This window comes from Lacerta agilis, chromosome 3, assembly GCF_009819535.1.
Source record: "Lacerta agilis isolate rLacAgi1 chromosome 3, rLacAgi1.pri, whole genome shotgun sequence".
NCBI classification, from domain to species: Eukaryota; Metazoa; Chordata; class Lepidosauria; order Squamata; family Lacertidae; genus Lacerta; species Lacerta agilis.
Window position 1 is genome coordinate 58,217,754 of NC_046314.1, and position 23,823 is coordinate 58,241,576.

Consider the following 23,823-nt stretch of genomic DNA (forward strand, 5'->3'; position numbering starts at 1 on the left):
AAGGTCGCAACAAGGGGCATCTACTTCCGGGTTAATGGTGCGAGTAAACCACAGCATTTGTAAGGGGGATGGTACGTAACACGAGGTACCACTGTAGTAGTAGTAGTAGTAGTAGCAGCAGCAGCAGCAGCAGCAGCAGCAATAGTAGTAGTAGTAGAAGAGGAAGAAGAAGAAGAAACACAACCGAGTAGAGGAATTAGTTCTATAATGTTTTTAATTTTACCTGCATCTCCTGACAAGGTGGCTGCACTTTTACTTCTGGCCAAGAATGAATGTGTTGGTGTCAGTAGTCTGCTTACAACACTGCTCTCCCATGGACTTAGCTGCAGGCGTCGAGCTGAGTGTCACCATATAAGCAAGATGTTAGATCACATGCCTTCCACAGATGAGCAGGTACCCTACAAAGAAGCTATAAACCACTGCCCCCTGGCAAGAATATTTTCATGACAAACATTAAACAGCTACAGACTCTTCACTCCATTTACTTTTTATGGTATTATTTCTATTTCACCTTTTATTGTCAACACACCTTTTCAAGAAATTGTTGACATATATCACAGTGCTCTGATGAGCAACAGATGTTCTGTTAGTCCTAAACAGAATATATGTATTTCAATGTCAAGCGTATAGAGTGGCTTATTGTAAAAGGTTTTTTTTCAAAAAAATTATTTCCATGCACCATCACTACCGTTGCTCATGTCATTTATTTATCAGCTCTCACAAAGAAAACATTTACCACGGCCTGTTTCACACACTCCAAGAAGCTTTAAAATGCAACTGCCCCATTTCTGTTGCTTCTTGCAATGTGCAAAAGGAAAACACATGGGAGATGCACATATTCTACATGCATTGCATGATTTTCCACACAAAGGAGATGCACATGTTTCCTTTCAATCTGCAACAAGTAGTGGCAGAAAGTGTGAAAGCTTGCCCAATAAGCTTCATCAATCTGCTTCTTGCCTAACACAGAGGTTTCATGACACACTAGAATTGCTTCAAAGTCCATTTTTCAGATGATTATGTCACGCTTTTCACATACATGGAGAAACAATTCTTCCAATGCGGGGAAAGAAGTAATCTCTTCTGAAACTGGTACGCATCCACAGAGAAACAGACAGATAAAAGCATTATATAAGTGGATCCAGATTAAGTTAGCTAAACACAGGTCCGACTGAAACCAAGGGGGCAAGTTAATCACAACTTAACTTCAGAAGCCCTTGTTTCCAAGTGAAACTTAAGACTTCATCCAACCCTGAAGCACCAACCACATCTCAAACTTTTCCTGGAAGGAACTTGAATGCTCCTCCCCACTTACACATTATGCCCTATTCTGCTTTAATTTTATCACCCCGGGAAAAATGGAGTTGCAAAACAAAAATTTTCACATTCATAGTAGGCTGCCTGCATAAATGCTCTTATGTAATAAACTGCTGCAAAAGAGGTTTTTCGTTAACAGAACCATGTCCAGACAGATTACATAAAGTAAAAAATATACCATGTATGCCCCCCATTAAGGCACACCTGTGACCATTAAAACTTGAATCTTAAAAATGCAGGGGGGGGGGGAGGGAGGCATTGCAATAAAATCTTGAGGAACACCATTTGCATTATTTCCCCCCAATGAGCTGTTCCGGGCACCACTTTTCTTTGCCTACTATGAAAGTCAGCAGATTTCATTCTCCGCCACTTTGCGCGCACACATTCGCTTCAATAAACTGTTCACTAGCAAAGTACAAGTTTATGGGAGGGAAAATAATTGAAAGATTCAAGGAAGAAACATTGTTGAGTACTATTGCTCTTGCTGCCCTTTCATTTCCCTGCCTCCTGCTTCTTCTGTATCAGCACCTTGAAACTTAAGATAGAAACACATGCTTGGAGGCAAACTGAGAGCCTGGAACCTTGCATTTTCCTTTTAACACGAATGCATGGGTGAAACTGAGTGTTGGGGAGCATTTTACCACATTTTCCTCTCAAGTCAGACTCTGAAACTGGAAGTAGGGGGGGGAATGGGGGATTTGCAAGTCATAATCAGTAGGCATGGGAAGAATTAAATACCTCTTTCCCCAAAAAAAATTGCCTTGGAAAACCTGAGTACAATAGGTTACTGAACTGATTATTTTTCTACTCATTTGTTTCTCCCAGTTCTGCAGTGGTTCAATATTGATAAATAATAAAAGTAATGTTGGCACTGTTATATATTAGCAACTAGAAAAAGCTGTAAAAGCTAATTGCCAAGTTAACAACATAATGCATTTGTACCCCCCTCCCCCCCCACAAAAAATTGTATCAGAAAAGCAAAATAAACTTCACTTGCTATCATGCACGTTTTAGATGCTTCTGTAAAATTTGCTGTCAACACAGTTCTAGGCCAAAATTAGAGACCGGTGTGGTGGTGGGCTATGCACATGTATCTCTTCTGCGCATGCAGGTCCTCATGCACTAAGAGGAAGGTGCATGGCAGTAACACCCTCCTGTCATTGCTGGTGCTTTCCTCCTGCCAGAAATGTAATGCCAGAGAAGAGAAGTTGTAGAATATCACAGCTTCTTCCCAAGATCAGAAATACCACAACATCCAGTTCTTCCAGTACTGGTGAGAAATAACATAAGCATGTTGGACAGGAAGAGTAACGTAAAACTGGGTCAGAGCTTCAGTGCCTAGAACAGGTCAGACAGAATTGAATCTAAAGTTTTGCAGAAATAGGTTCTGAATATATGTGGTGACAGAACACACACAAATGCTTTATATGTCTAGGAGAAAAGTGGTAGGATATTACAAAGTTATATGTTGATGGATGAAATTAGCAAGCCCATTTGCCCCATATCTAAACAATTTTAATAAAAAAAAACACTCCACATCAGCTTCTACCAGCTGAAGATCAATAAAGAGAAAAGCAGAGATCTTTTCCCACTGGGCAATCAAAGTGAAACTATTTGGAAGGCGAACAATTTTGACTCCAAAGCACTGTAACAAAAAGGAAGAAAAGTTCAAATGCATTGTGGTACTTTCTCCTAAGCAGAGCCATGAAGAAGCTTCAGTAGGAATCAGTTAAATTTAGCCCCATGTAGGCACTATGAACAAGGGAAGGACACTTAGCTAGGTGCTGCATAATTTCTTCAGAAAAATGAGGTCTTGAGCTCCCATTTAGTTTTCATTGACCCGAGGGGTCATGCTAGAACAATTAAGAGTAATTCTCTTGGGTTGGCTTATCAAACAGCTGTGAAATAAAAAAAAATGTATCCATTTTTTCCTATCAAATAGAAAATTTACTTATGTCTGAAATCTGAACCCAATACATAAGGAAATAAGCAGCTATCCTATTTTTAAGAGACATCTGAAGGCAGCCCTGTTTAGGGACATTTTTAATATTTAATGCTGTATTGTTTTAACATTCGTTTGGGAGCCACCCAGAGTGGCTGGGGAAGCTCAGCCAGATGGGCGGGGTACAAATAATAAATTATTATTATTATTATTATTATTATTATTATTATTATTATTATTATTATTATTATTATCGTTGTTGTTGTTGTTGTTGTTGTTTAAAGTGGGAAAGTATTTTAACATCCTCAGGATATTTAGTGAATATATGTTCATAACAGATTAGATTTTAGAAAGGAAATTGCACTTTGTTGTTGTTATACTACAACTACATTATTTACTGTTAAAATTGGTCTAAACAGGTAAATGAAAGAAATGGGCTAAATGTAACTCTGGAATGGAACTTTTCAAAAACATCAGTAACTATTCAGATTTTGCAAACAGCACCAGAATATTTATGAACTCAGGATTCAGGACTAACTGAAATGTATGCTACATCCCCAGTAAAAGGTTTTGAACATATATTTTATGTTTTAGAGCAAAATGACTGAGCTATTTGATTTATTTATTTTTTACGCATCTGAATTATGTGCACTGTGGAAGCCAACAGTGAAGCTTAGAGTCACCTTGATTGTTAGGTCCAGTCGCGGACGATTCTGGGGCTGCGGCGCTCATCTCGCTTTATAGGCCAAGGGAGCTGCCGTTTGTCTGCGGACAGCTTCCAGATCATGTGGCTAGCATGACTAAGCTGCTTTTGGCGAACCAGAGCAGCGCACGGAAACGCCGTTTACCTTCCCGCCAGAGTGGTACCTATTTATCTACTTGCACTTCGACATGCTTTCGAACTGCTAGGTGGGCAGGAGCTGGGACCAAACAACAGGAGCTCACCCCGTCGTGGGGGTTCAAACCGCCAACCTTCTGATCGGCAAGTTTAGACCACAGCACCACCTGCATCCCCCTCCTTTACCTAGTAACTAGAGGCATAATCGAAAAATTAAATTCAAAATGCAATCGTGCAAAAGTATGCTAGCATTTTATACTTTTAACAACCAGTTTTCTGAACAATTAAAATAGTTGTACTCAATTTATTTATTGTATGCATAAGAGACAATGTGTGATAGAGACAGAGTAGACCCATTGAAACGAGTAAGTCCAATTATTTCAATTGGTCCTTCTAAGTACAGTCAACAATGGATAAATTTGTGTCACATGGAAACTGCTACATATACAGAGCATATGAAACTGCCTTGTACTGAACCCATCTGCCTCTATTAGTCCATCTAGCTAAATATTTTCAGCCAGGGTTTCAGATAGGAGTCTTACCTAGCCCTACCTGGAATGCAGGTATTGCCCCAGAGAGCCTCTGCATGCAAAGCATGTGGCCTGTCACTGAGGCATAGTCCTTCAGTGTGGTGTTACCTTAATGCATCCATTAGTGGAAAACTACTTAGGGTGCTCCAAATGGATGGTGGGTATAGACAACTATTTACTTGGAAAGTTGTCAACAACCAGCTAAATGGCAACAATAATGCCACTTTCAGTAGTTCCTATTTGCTGTCGCTGTACAAAAGTTTGAATGGCCTCTTTGATATGACTTATATCAGGTTGCAGAACCTGTACTTTCAAAGAACCTTGGGCTTTGCAGACAGTACAATTTATGTTGATCTCAATATGGATCACCTCCTGCACAGGCACAGATTACACTATGTGTGGGGTTTGTGGAGCTGATGTGCTGAGTCCACCCATGCAATCTAAAAACAAAGCCAGTTTGGCTACAGTCCTGCAGGTGGTTCAGAGAGCTATTTTTCATTTGATGTACAATATGTTTTTTCTACTAATCCTGTTGTGAAATCATCATGGAGCTAAGTAAGTGGAGCGGTGTGTGTGTGTGTGTGTGTGTTCCAAAAACTAGTACTATTTATTATGCATGGGGAATTTACTTCTGAGTAAACATGCATAGGATAGGACTGCAAGTTCCCTTCATATTTTGAGCTGGGAGTCTTTGTTGGGTGCAAGATCTGTAGAAATTTTTTTAATAAAATGTCCTAGCTTTATAACCACACTTTTGCACATCACAGCTTAGCTCCTGAACCTGGCCTAGCTAAGGGCCATCTGGAGTCTAATTTGTGAGGCAATGCCATTTTGGGGAGCAAGGGTGGGCAACTGCTGGCTCTCCAGATGTTCCTTGACCACAACTCCCAACATCCCAGAGCACTGACGTAGGCCAACATCTGGTGGGCTACAGGAATCAGGTTTTCGTTCTACACCATAGATGCTGCACAGCCACAAGAGCAGAAGACAAAGGGTGCACACATAAAAATACAATAGATACACACACAAACACAGAAAATGTGCCTCGATAGACTTTTTCTTCCTTTCACATAATACCAGAATGAAGGATCATTCAATGAAGCTGAATGATGCGAGGATTCAGGACAGACAAAAGCAATTACTTTTTCACAGAGCACATACTTAAATATGGAATGCACTGCTGGAAGACATGACGGTCACCAACTTGCATGGTTTAAAAAAGGCATTGGACAAATTCATGGATGAAAGTATCCATGGCTCCTAGTCACAATGACTGTGTACCCCCTCCAGTATTGGGGGGAGTGTGCCTCTGAACATCAGCTGCTGAAGCTCATAAGCAAGCTTGCTCCTGTTGTACTCATGCACTGCGTGTGGGCTACCAACAGCCATCTGGTATGCCACTGTGAGCAACAGGATACTGGACTAGTGTTGGCCTGGTCTAGCCAGCCTCTTCTTGTGTTAGAATCATAGAATTGTAGAACTGGAAGGGGCCACAAGGGTCATTCAGTCCAACCCCCTGTAATGCAGGAATCTTTTGCCCAATGTGGGGCTCAAACCTACGACCCTGAGTTTAAGTGTCTCATGCTCTACCAACTTAGTAGCAGATGCAGTAGATGTAGTGGCAAATAGGAAAAAAAACCTGGAATTCTTTTGTATAGCTCTGCCAGCCATACATTTGTGTAATGGAGGGGGAGAAGATAGATGACAATCTGACCCTTTGGGGCGAATACATAATTGATAGTCCTTAAAATTGCATTTAATTCTTCGGATATCTCAAAAGATGCTTGTGTTTAAAAGGCAAATGTGACACTTGGCTCCAATTCATATTTAAAGCCATGATCCAAAAATGCAATTTAGGATTACAGAAGAGCTTTCCCCATACATAGTTTTCCTCCACTTAATACCAGTGTCACGTCATGTCATGTCAGAAGGAAAACTGCTTTTGAGGATGCAGCAATGGGAGGGGGTGTGGAGAGTTAGCTCTCACAGTGGCCCAGCCACTAGATCAGATATGGGGAACCTCAGGCATTGTGGCCAAATACAGCTCTCTAGACCAGGCACAGGCAAACTCGGCCCTCCAGATGTTTTGGGACTACAACTCCCATGGTCCCTAGCTAACTGGACCAGTGATCAGGGATGATGGGAATTGTAGTCCCAAAACATCTGGAGGGCCGAGTTTGCCTATGCCTGCTCTAGACTTCTCTACCTGGCCCATGGAATTCTCCACAGGCCACACCCCTTTCTAGCTCTGCTTTGCACCCTGATAGTTTTTGCCAGGATGAAATGTGTCCTTGAACTCTGATAATAGATCCAAGATAGAGAGAGGTATATGAGAAAAACTAGCTGTACTACTGTACATAGAGGGGGGAAATACATCTGAGACTCCACCCACTTTTGCTTCTGGCTCCACCCACCACTGGTATAGTTCCTGTCAAAGCATTCTCAAAGGCAATGCCACCAGGGCTATGAGAGCTATAATCTCTGATACTACGAAGAAACCTAGCTGGTAGCACTCTTAATGACACCCAGGTAGCTCTTCAGAACCCTTTCATGCTCCAACAACTGAAGCTGGGAATCTAAAGGACCAAGTTTGGTAGGACAAGAGTCAACTTTGAAAATCACTCTGCATTTTCACAGCAAAACAGGGTTTCCACATTCATTTAAATATTACATGAACACTTCTGCCTGAACATACAGAAGTCTAAATTGTCATGGAATGGATGTACTGGGGAACTGGGAAAGTAAGTTTAAGAGGAGAGCGCTTTTCAGGAGCAAAGCACATGCGATTACAACCACTCCTTTCAAAGCTCAATTTGTGATTTGAAAACGGGCACACTTATCTACAAACACCACTTGCAATAAATAGGAAGTGTGTATCTCTTTTCTAGCCTTACTTCCAATACATTTTATCATAAATCTTAAACTTTTTTTTAAAGAGAAGAGTTAACTTTGGGGGGGGGGAATCTTTGAAGTTTTTGTGCATTAATATAGAAAAGAAATAAACTATTTTTCTTGTGTAAGAACAATTTCTTTGCTACCTAAAAGTTTGTTACAGCCAGATCAGTCACTCTTTGACAATGTTTCAAAGCTACAGCATATGAACTGTCAGCCTGGCATACAACACAGCATGGGGACACATATATTGCCATACATGCAGAAAAGCACACACAAATACTGAAAGCAATCCCCACAGATTGAAAAGACACAATCAGAACAATCCTATGCAAGTTTACCCAAAGCAAGTCCCATTGAATTTAATGGTACTTACTCCCAGGTAAGGGTGTATAGGATTGCAGACTGGTTTTACCAAACATATGAGACCTTCCAACCAGTTTCACAATACTGTCTTAAAACAATTGATAATCCCCCTTTTAAATAAATAAATAAATAAATTTCAACCTATATTTTAAAAATGAGTTTCTGCAACAAACCAGATTACAACACTCTGGATATTTTCGGTTAACACTGAGATAGTATATTTCATCTATCGGTATCTAAGCAACGAACATATGAGACAGACCCCATTTTATGTTCTATGTCCAATAAAACATTAAAATGAAAGAAGCATCTCATTTAGCTGAACACCCCCCACCCCAAGACTGAAATATGATTTGGAATAAAGCTTCTCTTTCTAATCAAGTCACTGTGTAAGATCACAGAGTTACTGAATATCCAGTTTCTTACCCAACTTAAGCCAGTTATCTGAATGCCCTGGAGAAATTGAATAACTTGTTTTTAAGTGGTTAAAAAAACATAAAATGACCAAATGAGTATGGTCTAGTGGTGATGTTCAAAAAATTAAAATGGATTCCATGCAGTATGGCGAGATAGATGAGCTGGTTCTTTAGTTTTCAATTCATTTACTAAAAAACCTGACAGAAGCACTGCTTTTAGCACTTGCTAAGTGTACCGATTCAGGCAAGTTTCAATATTTCAGATATGTGGTGTTTTGTTTTCTTTCCAAAACATGGTCTTGTGTTGGAAGCTTTTTTCTTTCCTCTTTGCAATGTAAATAAAGTGCCTTTAATAGTTGCTGAGGTTTTACAGAACATTTTAGCTCTTTCCTTTCAGTTGTTCCTTTTAAAAAAACTGTACCTCTGTCTGGAGAATTTAGTAATGTTGCAGATGAGGAGGAGAGTCGCTTGTTAATGACTGGATCAACATGTTTCGAAAGGTTCATTGTTGAAACAGATCGCCTGTCTGGATCTAAAACAAATGGAAATAATGCTAATTGACAGCCCACATGCAGAAATGCAACTTCCTAGTCCTCTAGAGGGAAAAGCATACCAGAATAATAGGTTTTTTCCCTATCAAATGGCACCTTTAACAAACAGGAAGGACTTTCAGGGGACTTTGTAGGTGACTCAAAGACTGGGCACAAAATGATATAATGTCAGGTTGCCATCATTATTCATTCAGCCAAACAAACAGCATTTTAATGAGACAAATCTGAATGAAATGACAAATAAATAAACACAATGAGATTTCCATGTCCATCTCATTGTGCTTACAGTAAAGGTGATGCAGTAATCCTGGAGGAAATATGGGGAAATGATAGAGAAGCATTGACATGCCTACCCGTATTTGGGCTTTATAAAAACAAATCTTTTTAAAAAGAACATTTGGCTACTAAGTTCTGGTTTGCATGAACAAACCTTGGCTACAGCTCATGGTTAAGGAGGAGAAGGTTTTAACCACAGGCCCTGATTCAGACAATACACTAAGGATAAGCTTGGTGTAGCCCAGGATGTAGTAGGAGCAAAAAAAGACATAGCAGGGGCAAAGCAGCTGCAAGCTTCTCTCCAGGAGCCTGAATTCTCAGAGTCTCAGTAAGCCACATATTAGCTTACGTGTCATGCAAACCAGAAGAAAGTAAGCCTTTTGACCAGGATGCTTCAGAATCATGAGCACCTGTATAATTAAGATGAGACAGGAGTGAATACAGCCAGCACACCATGCCAAGAAAGGAGACCAAAGAAGGGGACGAAAAGTTAGGCAGACTCAAAGTTCTAAGAATTCCTGTAAATAAATTATAGAGGATATAAAGCTGATTTAATGGACTTTGTTTTTTTATTTATAAAAAACTATTTATTTACTGCTATATCATGCTAAATATCAATCCAGTTAACATATATAATTTTTTTAAAAAAAATATCCATAAGTATATGAGAACTTATTTGGGAAGAGGCTTGCACAAATCTAACCCTGTGCCCTGAAGCAAATAGGGATATCTGTCCATATTTGTTGTTTGTTTTATATGTGTGTTTCATATGTTATGCAATTGTTTTATTTCATCATTGTCTGAAAAGGTGGGATATAAATTTAAATAACAAATACATAATTTTGAGAGTTCTTCCCCCAAAAGCGAAAAGTTGGTGTCAAATACAACTGATGCCTTACCAAAAGCATCCATTATTGAATGGCCATTTGGACAAATGTCATACTATCCTAATCATTCCAGCCATTATACTAACACCTATATGCCGCTTTTTATTAGGACTTTTTTCGTTATCCATATCCACTTTTTCTTATCCTCTCCACCGTTTCCACTAGCATGATATACAACCCTAGCCATTTTGTAATCCTAGAGTGAAATTTCTCCTCCACCACCAGTTTTTTTTTAAAACAAAAAACAGGATAGGCCAGAAAAATCTGCAATTTTAGTATGACATTCTTTTTTCTGTAACAGAAAATAAGCAACTAGTAGTGTGAGGAGAAAGCATGGGGGCTGGGAGGGGGGGATTGTGACAAGCTGTTGTGAGTGATGAGAGAGGTTAGAAAGGAAAAATTAAGAAGTGCTAGGAGAGAGCACTGAAGAAGACATGCCCAGAATGCCATTTGCCATGTTTGTTTGGGTAGACAGAAACTGCATGTCTGGACAGAGGGAAGAGAGGAGTGAATGGTAATCTGAAGGGCAATCTGCAGCACGCATACTTTGCAATGGGGTTTATTTTACTTTCCTTAAATGCTGGCTAGGTTTGAGAATGCACTATCATACTGTACCACCCTTCTCTTCCAGTGCTGCAAAGTCAGCAGCTGTGCCATACTGAGAACTTAACAGTTACTTCAAGGTAAGCACACAGTTTAAAGGGATTTCAGTTGTAAATGAGAGGTGGGAAACGGGGAGAAAGGAGGATAAAAAAGAACTGAACAACTTTATTCCCCCAAAAGGAATTTTGAAAATGTTGTTTGCTTCTGAAAGTTGGGGGGGGGGGAGAGAGTGAGTCCAAATACTGTATATAAACAGAATCCCTTCAAAACTGTATGCTGTGTTTTGAGAAGCTGTGCCACATTCTTTAAGTCACCCAATCATAGCTTGGTAAATGTGAAGACGGCAGGGGCTATCTATCAGCTCTAGTCTATGCGGCAAGTGTTAGGCATGCACTGTCTCTAACAAAAGATGGTTTAGTTACTGGTGTACTGGTCCTATTCTGAGGAGATAAACTACTGGTGATAAAATAAAATAAAATCAACATATCACAGGGATTTATGTACCGGGTTTTCTAGCACCACCCAGAGGTCTGAAGTGGTACTCCAAGCCTGCTAAATCGAGAAAGGTGAATGATGATTCAACAAAATAACCTAGGGACAGAATGCAAGACAATGATTTTCAAAAGGAAAGAAAAAATTAAAAGGCAGCAAACAAGTTATAAAGAGAGAAGCAAAGAGAGTAAGTAGAACATTGTTATGGGAAAGCAACTGTTTATTGATTTTGCAACAGAATGAAATTAGCAGTAATATGAAGAACTTGCTCTTGGTAAGCGCAATGATACACATATTTGTTTCATGATAAAAGCAGCAACACACATTATTGTGCTTGTGTAGAAGAAAGTATTCAATATATATGCAAATTCCTAATGTTAAAGCGTACTGGGCATCTCTTTAGAATTAAAGTCATCACATGACACCTGCATACACAGAATGCGCTTGGGGAAAATACTGCGTGACTTATTTTGTACTTGATATTTTGTCAAAACTGAACTTTTCCAGAGGAAAGGAGAAAACTACTTAAAAAGCTTTTCAATATTAATGAATATTAGTTATGCTGATGAGTGGACCCGCCAAATATTGGCTTTTAAAGCAACAACAAAATAAATCCCCACTTCCACTTTTTATATAAGAATTCACATTGTTTCCCTAAAATACTCAAATTAATAAAGTCCGGCAAGTACATGAGTTTTCAAGGGTTTGGCTTAGACCAAAAGACTGCTGGCACACACACACACAAGGTCAGAGAAGAGACAGGCAGAAAGAGAGAGAAAGAAAGAGGCGAACAAAGCAAATTAAGTGCAAATACAGATGGAGCGAAAAAGAGCAGTCAGTTCTCAAAGCATTAGTTCAATTTCTCATTTGTGAGCGCTTAGGCATAAAAGGCAAGAAGAGTGGGCAGGCTTCCTCAATCACCGTCCATAAACCCATATTAGCACAAAGACAGGGAGCCAGGTTGAGACACCTGGTCTCCTGCTTTACCTGTATTGTTAATGCTGCTGCTGTTATGAAGTGTACCTCCCCAGGACCACCTATTTTGCTTTTGTTTCGGTTTCTGGCTCCTCTCAATTGTACGCCGCACGACCGCTTCATGGCGCTCCTAATGAGATAACACACGGCTAAGTGTCTGAACAGATACAGCCACATTTTGACAGCGACAATGCAATCAACAAGGGTACAATGCGTTCTATCTTCAGGTGTGCCCAAAGAGCCACTCCGAATGGAGACATGCATGAACTACCAAGTACACCCATCCTGCTGTGTGGGTCATTGCTGCTCATTAACAGTGGCTCACAGACTTTTCCAGCAAGTCATTTATTTCTTAAATTTATATCCTGACCTTCCACCCAAAGGAGCCCAGAAACTCAAACACACCAGCAATAAAACAATTTTAAAAATCTAAATACATCTAAAACTGTATACACAATGGGAAGAATGCAGGAAGGAGCCCACACTGATGCTAGTGGCAAAAAAGTAAATGCTGGAGGTGGAAAATTCAACATCCCAGAAGATCCCCCTAGGACAGTCCACTTACCTTGTCCTCTTCTATCCGCTGTCGGCGTTTTTCCTCCACTGCAGCTCGCCTTCTCTCTTCTTTTAGTCTCTGCTCTTCTAATTTCTTTTTGCGCTCCTCTAGATGTTTCTCATAATATTGCCTTGCTCTCTCTTCTTTTTCTACCCAGGCAGCTTCTCTTGCCGCTAAACAGCAAAGGAATTTTCACTTACAATACTGTTTGCTTGCCAATATTCCCAGTTTGAACACCTTAACAGCACTCTAGTATTAAGATCATTGCCAATTTTAGTTGCAATAAGGTTGGTTATTACATTATTCTACCCATGACTAGAAATTCAATGATTGGTGATGTTTTGCTTTGATATAAATAGCTAAGAAGTTGGATTCCATATCCAAGTACTAAAAATTAACAATAGGTGGACACTATGAAAACCTTCTATAGTGGGGCATGATTATACTGAATCAGACCATTGGTCCATCAAGCTCTGTGTTATCTACACGTACTGACAGCACTTCTGTATAATAATGGATGGGAGAGGGGAATTACCTTGGGAATTTGTGAAAATTCTACCATTGGCAGTGTTTTAAAAGATGCTAAATTATCACATTATCAATCATGTTTTGAAACATACTTTCCTTTAGCATTTAATAACTATAATCTAAGAAGAGCTATTTTGGCAAAAAGGACAAGGGAATCATGATAATTTATTACATACATACATTTTACATGTAACTTTAGTACATTCAAAATGTTTTTTGTTTTGTTCTCAGGTATCAATTATTCATTCATTCTCTCTCTCTCTCTCTCTTTCTCACACACACACACACACACATACACACACACAGTATCTGATGGGAAGTCTTCATGAATGTAATTTCATAACATCCCTAGAAGGGATCTGGAGATTAGGGTGCATTTTCTGAGATACTTTCAACCTAAAATGTTAGGGGTGTTAAGGATATGATTCTAAGCATACTTACAAGGTGGAAGATCTGTAACATTTTTAATATAAAGAGGTCGAGGCAAAATTTATTAAATTTGTATACCATTTCACACTAAAAAGTCCTGATGTAATTTACAAGCAAGTAAAAAAACACACAACCACCAACTTTTTAGAGTAAGTTTTTGTTTATCCCTAAAGGAATGACAGTGCATTATAATAATAGGTTGGATTCAACAATGTGCTAAGCAGGTCGTTCCATCAGAGCAATAATTTCTCCTCATACAATGAAACCATCTCTTTCTCTCACCTCCCCTTGCATTCCCCTAAATCTGAATTTTCTCCCTACCCTCCAGAGCATATCTGGGGACAGCAAGGGGGAGCAGGAGGGGGGAAAAACCCCTTGTGCTAGTGCTGATTCTTGCACTAGTGCAAACATGGACTTGAATACCACCCATTATATATGCTATATTTTTTTACTTTATTCAGAAATTTATATACTGCCATTTCCAGGCAGCTCACAACAAAATTAAAATGCACAGGCAACACAAAACAAATAAAATAAAATGCAGTCTAGATCAATATTTAACAAGTCCTGCAGCAGTTCCTGAGAACAGGTAACAGAGTACAGGATAGACTGGCTCTGATTAGGGGAAATTTTCAGAAGGTGACCTGAAACTCTAGTTGCTAAAAATAAAAAAGCAACTGATACAAATTTTATCTCAAGTTCCACCACACCTCACTGGCTTGCCAACAAGGTAATAAGTTTTGTCTTATAGATTGATGGCAAGTCATGGATTCTACTTTGAATGCCAAGAAATTAATTTACACTTTGAAATCTCAAAGAATCTTCCTCTACGTATCTGGGCTGGGCAGGAGTTGGAGAAATGGAGCTATTTAAAAATCTCTTCTCTTATGAATGAACTGAAGCAGAACACAATGGCATTAGGTAAGATTCTAGCTTGCAAGCACTGATATATTATATAAATTAGCTTACATCTTGATTATCTAAGCAAATAGCAATGGCATCCTTTCGGGCTACGGTTCATTTCAAAATGCAAATAACTGATAATCTAGACAGCAAAACAAGAATGGCTTGTTCCTCCAGTTATAGAAACATTAGCATTACTACTGTACTACACTTGAATACCCTGATTCCAACTTTAACCTGGCAGGAGCAGGGGGAAGTGAGGCTGTATATTATTTATTCAGCTCTGTGCTGTACAGGGCCAGCCCTACCACATCCTTGGCAATTGTCCTGTTTTGACCAGGACATCCCGGAATTACAAGAGCCATCCTGGCTTCTGACTGGATCCCAGAATGTTCTGTCTTTTGGTCTCCTGCAAGAGTGCGGGACTCAGAGATGCTCATTCTTGGGTGGCAAGTCAGTTAGCACATTTTAAATGAGAGAGAAATGCACACAGTCCCGGTCTTAGCAGGAGACTGGAGCTGTGCTCTGTGCACCCTCTTGCATCCTGTTCAAGCACAGCTGAGCGCAGCCACCTCTTCTTCTCCAAGGAGGAGGCCTGGGCTCTGCTCTCCTTCCGGTGGCAGGAAGGAACCAGACGATGGAGGTGACGACGACAGCCTTTGCACTCAGGCAACTACTGCTGCTCTTGGGGGCACCCAGAGGGTCCTCATCAAGGCCCACCCACCACTGCCAGCCCTGCAGGATGTCCACCTTCCTGCTGCCAGCCAGAAGGTGTGCTTCTAGCAGGGCATGCCAGGCAACGGGTCCATGGAGTTCAAGTACCAGGCGGGGGAGATAGGTGGGGATTCAGAATCTTTGTGCTCAGTGCCTGGTGCTGGTGGAGAGGAGTGGTGGGTAGACTGCCCCTGAAAGTGGAGTTTCCACTTGGCTGCCATGACCAAGGCTGCGCGCATACGCGCACACACGCGCACACACACACGTATACAGGGCATGCAGATGGAACTGCCATCCTCATTTTCATCACTGGGATGTTGGAGGGTATGCTACCATTAGGAAAAAGGGGGGCAATTGCTGGAAAGGCAGTAGCTGCAGTCATCTGATGGGAGACAGAGAGGTGCATGCTACATGGCACAGCCATGATTCCTTCAACAAGCCCGCTGTCTCACACAAGATGGACAGTGCTATATCGTCACCAGTGTTTGTTAATTATTGTAGCATAACAACTGTTACTAACAACCCAAAGGTGCAGCTGCAGGGTATTATACAACACCATATACAAAGCAAGCAAGCAAGCACACAAAACAAAACAAAGCAACACATCAACTTAAATAAAGAAAACCATATTTCCCGAGCTGGATAACGCTGCCAGGGTTGAAGTAAGATTCAACGGGCAGTCCAGTCAGCTTCTGTACATTGAGTGGGGAGGTGATGCCATCTTGCCCTTTACTGCATGCATCCTGATGAAGGATGCCACCTTTAATAACTTAATCAAAAAGATGCTATTTTTCAAGGGTTTGATATATATTCTTCCAGATCTAGTTATACCAGTAAATAAAGCTTAACAGAAGTATCTTACTACTGTTTAAAGAGATGGCTGTATGTAAATGTATATACATTATGTCCTATGAAAAATCCTTAATACAAAGCTGTTATAATTATTAACAATAAGTTAGAAATGCTGCTCTTTGAAATGAAACAAAGTTTCAAGTGATAGAAACTCATGGGTGGTAAGTCAATATTGCTTCAGGGAATAAATATTGACTGAGCCATAAGTTAATAATGCTACTACCCCCTCTCCAAATCTCATCTATCATTCAGCGCTTGTCTACATTTGGCTTGTCTTACAACATATGCAACATGCAGATGGCCTGCATAATGAGGGCAAGAAGCCCAGTGCGATTCTGCAAGGCCTGCTCTAACCTAGTAAGTGCTCTGAAATGTATGTGGATGGAAATTGTGCAAAAGGGAAACGGGAGATAAAAAGAACTCTGTGCCTCCTTGTTTATGGTTTGCCCTGTATGTATCATTGCTCCATTGCCCTGATAGCTCTACAGAGGGAAACAATATAAAAATAACAAAGGCCTTATTCAAAAGTAAGCATGACCCCCTGCCGATCTTCCCACATCATTAACGAGAATTTAGGGGGAGGGGAATTAAGCACGAAAAAGAAACGAATGAAGAATCTTGAATTGTCTGTAGATGTACAGACACAGGCAGGATGGCTCCTTGATGCAGAGATAAAACTGGGAAGAATATTAAAGCAAACAGAAATACACTTTGTGGAATTCAAACCGAAGCTGATAAAAGTGAAGCTGCAATAAAACTGCAATGCAGACATAGCCTAAATCTAGACACAGCCGCTGGGGATGCATAAAGCATCAACTGCTTTCCTTAATAGTTAACTATTCCCCCCCCCCTAAACACAGCCTTTCTCATCCATCTGCAAGACATAGAAGTTGCTGACTTTAAATTGTCCTGAAGAGAGAGAGGATGTGAAGCCAAGGCTGCCTCCAGCACCTCAGTGGCAACATTCTTTTCTTCCTCAAAAAGGTCCACAGTGGACTTGGCAACTTCAGCAGGTGACAGAAAAAAGAGATATCTAGAAGACAGCTTGCACAAAAATCTGATCAACAGTGTTAACTTGCATTATATAGTCTTGTGTTCATTATATAGTCTTTAATCAAGTGGAAATAATTTTATAGACAATAACTCTCATGGGCATAATATTCAATTGCCATAATGGAGAAAGTTACAAGAAATGCTGTTGATATTTTTTTGCCTTTTAATAAACCTTGTAGTTGTAGTTGTAGTTGTTGTTGTTATTATTTATCATTACAACTTAATCATCATAACCCTAAAATCATCCTTCATATACTGCCTCTAAACAGTCAATGAATTTACAAATGTCAATAAATGCAATTATTTAAAATTAATTTAGAAGGCTCCATTGTCCCATCTTAAGCAATTTCTCCACAGAAAAAAGAATCCAGGAAAATATTGGTGTATCATGCTGGAAAGTGTTTGCACACACTTTTTGGCTGATCTTGTATTTCCAAACACTTGGGACTCACGTGAGTCTGTTTATAGCTGAAAAGGAGAAATGTAATATTTCTTTGCGTCTGCAAAAAAGTGTTCTCTGCTGCCCCAGTTGAACATTTGGATGGTAGTGGGCAGCATGGTGCAGTGCGGCTTCTCACCTGACCCCCGGCTGTTTGCACTGCCATTGCTTACTGGGAGATAGAGGGTGAGGTTGTAGGGAGATTGGTGTTGTGCAAATACAGTAACAGAAGAACCAAATTGGCTTTGCTGCTGTCTTTGCACTGCACTCACCTGGCCACTCCTCTCCTCCTAAGTAAGTGGCAATAGCAGCAGAGGCTAGATGGGCCATCTCTTGGGGGTGCTCTAGCTCAGTGTTTTTCAACCACTGCTCCGCGGCACACTAGTGTGCCGCGAGATGTTGCCTGGTGTGCCGTGGGGAAAATTGAAAAATTACTTTATATATAGTCAATATAGGCACAGAGTTAATTTTTTTAACATTTTCTATGGTGGTGTGCCTCGTGATTTTTTTCATGAAACAAGTGTGCCTTTGCCCAAAAAAGGTTGAAAAACACTGCTCTAGCTCTGGATTTTCTGCATCAAGCTTGATGGCCTACAATGCCACCTCCAGCTCCATGGTTCTGCTTTGGCCCTACTGATGGAAGAGCCAGTCTCCTTGCTGCTTAATTGTGCAAGGAAGTCATACTCTGTCCACTGCAGCTTCCAAAAGGGATACTGTATACAGTATAGATAAACCTTTCTATAACAAACTGCTGCAAACTGAGCAATACATCTACTAAACCATGCAGCTCTAGCAAAGATAGACTTTATGGTTTCACTCTATTGTTTAACTATTTCTCCTGGATAACCAATAAAATAGTTTTGAAAAGTGGAAGAAGAAACTGAATAGGGTACACCAGTCACCAAAGTTGTGCCCGAGGGCACACATGTGCCCGCAGAGGCCTTCCCTGGTGTCCACAGGTTCTCCCTCCCTTCTGAAATTAAGACTTTCTATTGTAGCCAACAGAATAGGTTGCAGTGTGTATGTGTGTGATAGCCACAACAACTGGTTTACAAATATGTGCCTACAGGACCCCAAGGGTTGGTCTACCTTGCTCTAGGAAATGTTCCTTCTATTAGTTAGTTACAAGGCTCATTTCAGGAGGAGGGAAGGGAATTAGTTCCTTACTAAACTGCATTTCTACCTATTTGCAGCTAGAGTGAAAAACTGATCCACATCAAAATTTATACAGACAGAACAAGGCATCAGCACTTACACTCTAAATGAAGTGTTACAAAATCCCACAACTCCTGCAGCTTGCTGAGGCAGACTGAATATTTTTAGAATGCCAGACTGCGTAAAGCAATTATCTGCTGTTTCAACTCCTTTCAGGGAAGCAGGGTGAGTATAAGTTGGGTGAGTTATCTAAATAAATACTACTATGCAGCTGGTTTTTTTTTAATGCTGGTTTTATGCTGGTGCTGTCATTTCAGTATCAAGAAGTTGTGTATTTGTTGTGCTTGGGGACTGTTTTTGTATAAGGTGTCTGCTAATAGTGTGTGTGTGTGTGTGTGTGTGTGTGTGTGTGTGTTTAAAGTATTCTGTGTAAGAACAGCTTACACAAAGGAAGTTTGCTACGTTTTCCTAACAGGAAAAAGGAAAGCACCTTTGAATATGACTTGTCAGCTTAACAACCATAAAACATTAACCCAGTCTTCCCCAACCTAACATCATCCAGATGTTGTTCGCCTACAATTCCCATAATCCCTGTTCATTTCCTGTGCATGGTGGGACTTATGAGAGTTGGAGTTCAAAACAACAGGAGAGCCCTAGGCTGTGGAAAGCTACTTAACTGAGAAGCTGGATGCTACAAGCACCTTCTCAGCATAAATCAGGACCCCCAGGGAAAAAAATAGTAATCCACAGCTAGATTCATATGGAAAGAGGTAGTCTTTCAGCTATCCTGGCCCCATGCCATTTAAGAGTTTTCTAAGTAATAACCAGCACCTTGAATAGGGCGCTGAAATGAATCTGAAGCCTGCACAACTGGTATAAGGCCAGTGTAGCATGGTCCAAGAAATAGACACCACAAAGCATTCTGCACCAGCTGCAGTTTCTAAAAACTCTCCCAGGGCAGCCACACACAGACCACACTGCAGAATTCAAGTGTGAAGGTGTCCAAGGCATGTGACTAGACTCACTGGGTGTAACATAGGAGGGACACTTCACATAGTATTCAACCCCACCCCCCCACCCCCCAAGATGGAAATGGAACTTTTGCTTCAAGTCCATATTTTGCTTTACTCTCGTGCCTTGCACTGTCCCTTCAAGTTTAAGTCATGCTGTTCAATTGAATCCTGAGAGTTTGAGCAATATGACCAACCAATCAAAGAGAACCAGACTGACTGATGAACAGCCTGGATTAGTGGCAGACAGCTTCCTGTTCTATAGTACATTGAATAAAATTATTAAGGAATAAGCAAACATAAATGGAAGAAAAGAAACATTAAAAAGGAGGAGGAGGAGGAGGAGGAGGAGGAGGAGGAGGAGGAGGAGGTGTAGTTTCGATTTGATATCCCGCTTTATCACTACCCAAAGGAGTCTCAAAGCGGCTAACATTCTCCTTTCCCTTCCTCCCCCACAACAAACACTCTGTGAGGTGAGTGGGGCTGAGAGACTTCAGAGAAGTGTGACTAGCCCAAGGTCACCCAGCAGCTGCATGTGGAGGAGCAGAGATGCGAACCCGGTTCCCCAGATTACGAGTCTACCGCTCTTAACCACTACACCACACTGGCTCTGCTGTTTTGCAGAAATGTATGTACCCCGCCCATCTGGCTGGATTTCCCCAGCCACTCTGGGCGGCATATGCATGAGAGAACATATGATTTACAGATTTGACAGGTAAATAGAGAATTTGTTTATCTACTATTAATTTTATACTGCTTATTTATCTGTACTCACAAACCAGTGCAATTATGCTTTATGGTCTAAATATAATAGTGAGCAGAGTCTGATAAGTGTGTGAAATAACTGTATATTTGCCTTCTACTCTTCTTTCTGAAATGCCAAAGAAACACCACCACCAGGGTCAGCTGCAGGCAACTGTAATGTGCCATTATGATCTATTTAAAAATATGGCAAGTTGACAGACATCATACTGAGAAAGACATTTTTCACAAAATTAAGAGTGGCAGCCACAGTGCTTTGCATTCACATAAGAAGAAAAACAACCTTTTCTCCTTCTTTGAATGGTTGGCAGTTCAGACGCCTCTGGGTATAGCCAGTATAAAAATTTAAAATATGTTCAAACCTGCTTAACCCCTGTGGTTCCTAGCCAAGGAACTTCAGAAATGACTGGGAATCTCCAGGATTTGTAGCACACTCACAAAACAACAACAACTCTCAAAAATTAAGTAGTGAACTAACTTAACCGATTAGTAGATATCAGTTCACTCTCACTTCTACATGGGAGCTTCAACATAAGGCAACAGACTTCAAGATGTAGAAAACAGACAGAAATCTCCCCCCCCCCCATAAAACCAGAACTTGAGGTCATCTAATGGCAGGTGATACAATACAAACAAAGGAAATATGTCTTCAAAATGTGCACCATTAATTTATGAAATTTGCTACCACAGGATATGGTAGCAAAGATGACTAGCTTAGATGGCTTTAAAAGGGGAGTTGAAAAGTTCAGAGAGGATAAGTCTACTAGCCATAATGGCTACATAGAAATTCCACATTCAGAGGTGAAATGCCATCAGACACCAGCTGTTACAGGAAGAAGGGCTATTAGCTTCTTGTAGGCTTTGCTTGCCCGAGGCCTCTGATTGTCTACTGTGGGAATCAAGAGCATTGGACTAGAGGGATATTTCACCCTGATCCAACAGGATCCTTCTTATGGAACAAGGGCAGCCAGCGCTGCATTTCAGATGTTGCTGGATTACAGTCCCAACCAGCTTGCTCAATTATCAGTAATAATGGGAACTGTAGTTTTAAACATTTGGAGCTCACCATGTTGGTTATCTGTATAATACCATTTCAATAGGAAGGTTCTGCATACATCATATTTTAGTTTGCTATGAAACCATGTCGAAAATAAAACCCAACCCAAAATGAAACAAGATGACTTTGATCCAGAGCTCCTGTAAGTAGAACTCTTTTCACAGGACACTCTCACCGGAAGGAGGAGGGAGAGAAAAACCTTCTGGAAAAGTATGGAAAATAGAATTGGGGGTTTGAAGGGAGTAAAATTGGTGAAAACCATCTTCTCTCCTTTCCTCCAGCAGGAGCCTTCAGTAGATCTCAGTCTCTTCCATGAAGGAAGAAGCATTTATGTTTTTGTGGAAGGCACACTGTGAGTTCAACCTTAGAACTTCAGTGAAGAAATACCCTTGCAGGAGGTGCAAAGCTTCCTTTTCAAATGTGAACAATAAGAAAATGTATGGCAACCAGTCCATACACTGAGATATTCTTTAGAGGTGCTTCCCATGACCTGAGGAGAGGTGGGCAGCAACTGAGCAAGATAGCCTTTTCTGCTGTGCCCTCTATAGGTGGAAGGCTCATATGGCTCTCCAATGTATTTCCTATTGCAGGCAAAGACACTGGTTATTTTGAAATGTCATGGATGGAGGCTGACAATAGCGTTCTAGAACCTGGAGTAGCTCCTGCCAGTTTGCACAGCCCATCCTGCTTATTGTGTGAGTAGAACCAAGACACACAAGTCTTTTTCAGATTAATGGCAATATGTAGTTCTCGTACTAAGTAACACTACTTTATCCAATGTAGGACTGACAACAAGACTTGGGTTGGCATATTCTGCTCCCAAACACACTGAACTTTCTTGTATGAACACAAATCCCTCTCTGTACACAATATCCTATGTGAGGAGGACATGTCTTTGCTCCAGCACATGGACAACTTATGTGCTAGGACCACTTGTTGACCAGACCTCAGAGATCTAGTCATTAAATTCCATGAACTATTTTTTATGGCTAAAAGTACACATTTAATTATAGTCTTGTAACTCATGCTGTTTAATGCATAATATAGATGTCAAATGACAAGCATGTTATAACTGATGAGAATCACCAGCTAGAAAGAGTACATTGAGTATGACTCACCTAACAGTTTTTCCCGTTCTTCTCTCCGTTCTCGAGCAAGTCGCTGCCTTTCATCAACTTTCAGTACTGGCGCAGGGTCTGTAAAATTATAGAAGATTTGAGATGTCATATTGGAAAAAGCAACATTATAAAATCAATTAACAAGCAACTGTAATGTTACCATTTAAGACCTTTCACATATCATCACTTTCACATATTTAATTGCGCTGAGCTTGGGATCTCTCTGTCTAAAGAAAAAAAGAACCACCGTGAATGGCATACAATTAATTCTTAGAATAACACTTAAGGCCTGGTTCCCAAAGAGGTGGTCAGTTTCTGTCTGTGTTGCAGCACTTCAGAAAGCAGGTGGGAGTGGATGTTCCCATATGAAAGAATGAAAGCAGGTGGGAGTGGATGTTCCCATATGAAAGAATGAATATATATATATATATATATATATATATATGTGTGTGTGTGTGTGTGTGTGTGTGTGTGTGTATACCCTGGTCCGGTTGCTCGTCTATAAGAGAGAGAGAAAACCCATATATATATATATATATATATATATATATATATATATATATATATATATATATGGGTTTTCTCTCTCTCTTATAGACGAGCAACCGGACCAGGGTATATATATACACACACACACACACACACACACATATATATATATATATATATATATATATATATATATATATATATATATATATATATATTCATTCTTTCATATGGGAACATCCACTCCCACCTGCTTTCATTCTTTCATATGGGAACATCCACTCCCACTGAGACACTGAATTTCTACCTAAGTGAGAACTTAACAGGCCATTGGTTGGATCCAGAGAAACACCAGCGATGGAAGGGGTAGATGGAAGGTGCTTCTGTCCAATTTTCAAGGTTATCTTCTCCATCTTTATTCCCCTATCCTGAAGTTCCACCTATTCAATAGGGTTTCCTGACCTTCCTGTGAGGTTGTTTGGAGGCTTTGGGCGTGACTGGGGGGTGAAGGGGGTCAGAAAGTCACCTTCCATACCACTTCTTCCACCGCCATTTCTCAAGATCCAACCTCAGGTGTTAGATGTTCGGGGATTTATTTATTTATTTTGTACTAAAAACCCTGGTCCAAAAAACTGCTCAAATTACATACCAACAGCCAGTACACACTGCAGCA

At 40.4% G+C, this 23,823-nt stretch overlaps 1 protein-coding gene across 13 annotated transcripts in view; it reads right to left on the reverse strand.

Moving 5' to 3' along the window:
- MAP7 (microtubule associated protein 7) overlaps nt 1–23,823 on the reverse strand; it is a 99,729-nt gene that overhangs the window by 16,255 nt on the left and 59,651 nt on the right. For 6 of the 13 annotated variants that reach the window (XM_033143857.1, XM_033143854.1, XM_033143852.1 and 3 more), the window contains exons 3-8: nt 22,662–22,739; nt 12,651–12,814; nt 12,098–12,215; nt 11,123–11,209; nt 8,723–8,833; nt 224–337 (exon numbers count right to left, since the gene is read on the reverse strand). In XM_033143857.1, the coding sequence (XP_032999748.1) occupies nt 224–337; nt 8,723–8,833; nt 11,123–11,209; nt 12,098–12,215; nt 12,651–12,814; nt 22,662–22,739 (672 nt within the window). The remainder of the gene's footprint in view (nt 1–223; nt 338–8,722; nt 8,834–11,122; nt 11,210–12,097; nt 12,216–12,650; nt 12,815–22,661; nt 22,740–23,823) is intronic. The other 7 variants (XM_033143858.1, XM_033143859.1, XM_033143860.1 and 4 more) reach the window with 2 other exon arrangements.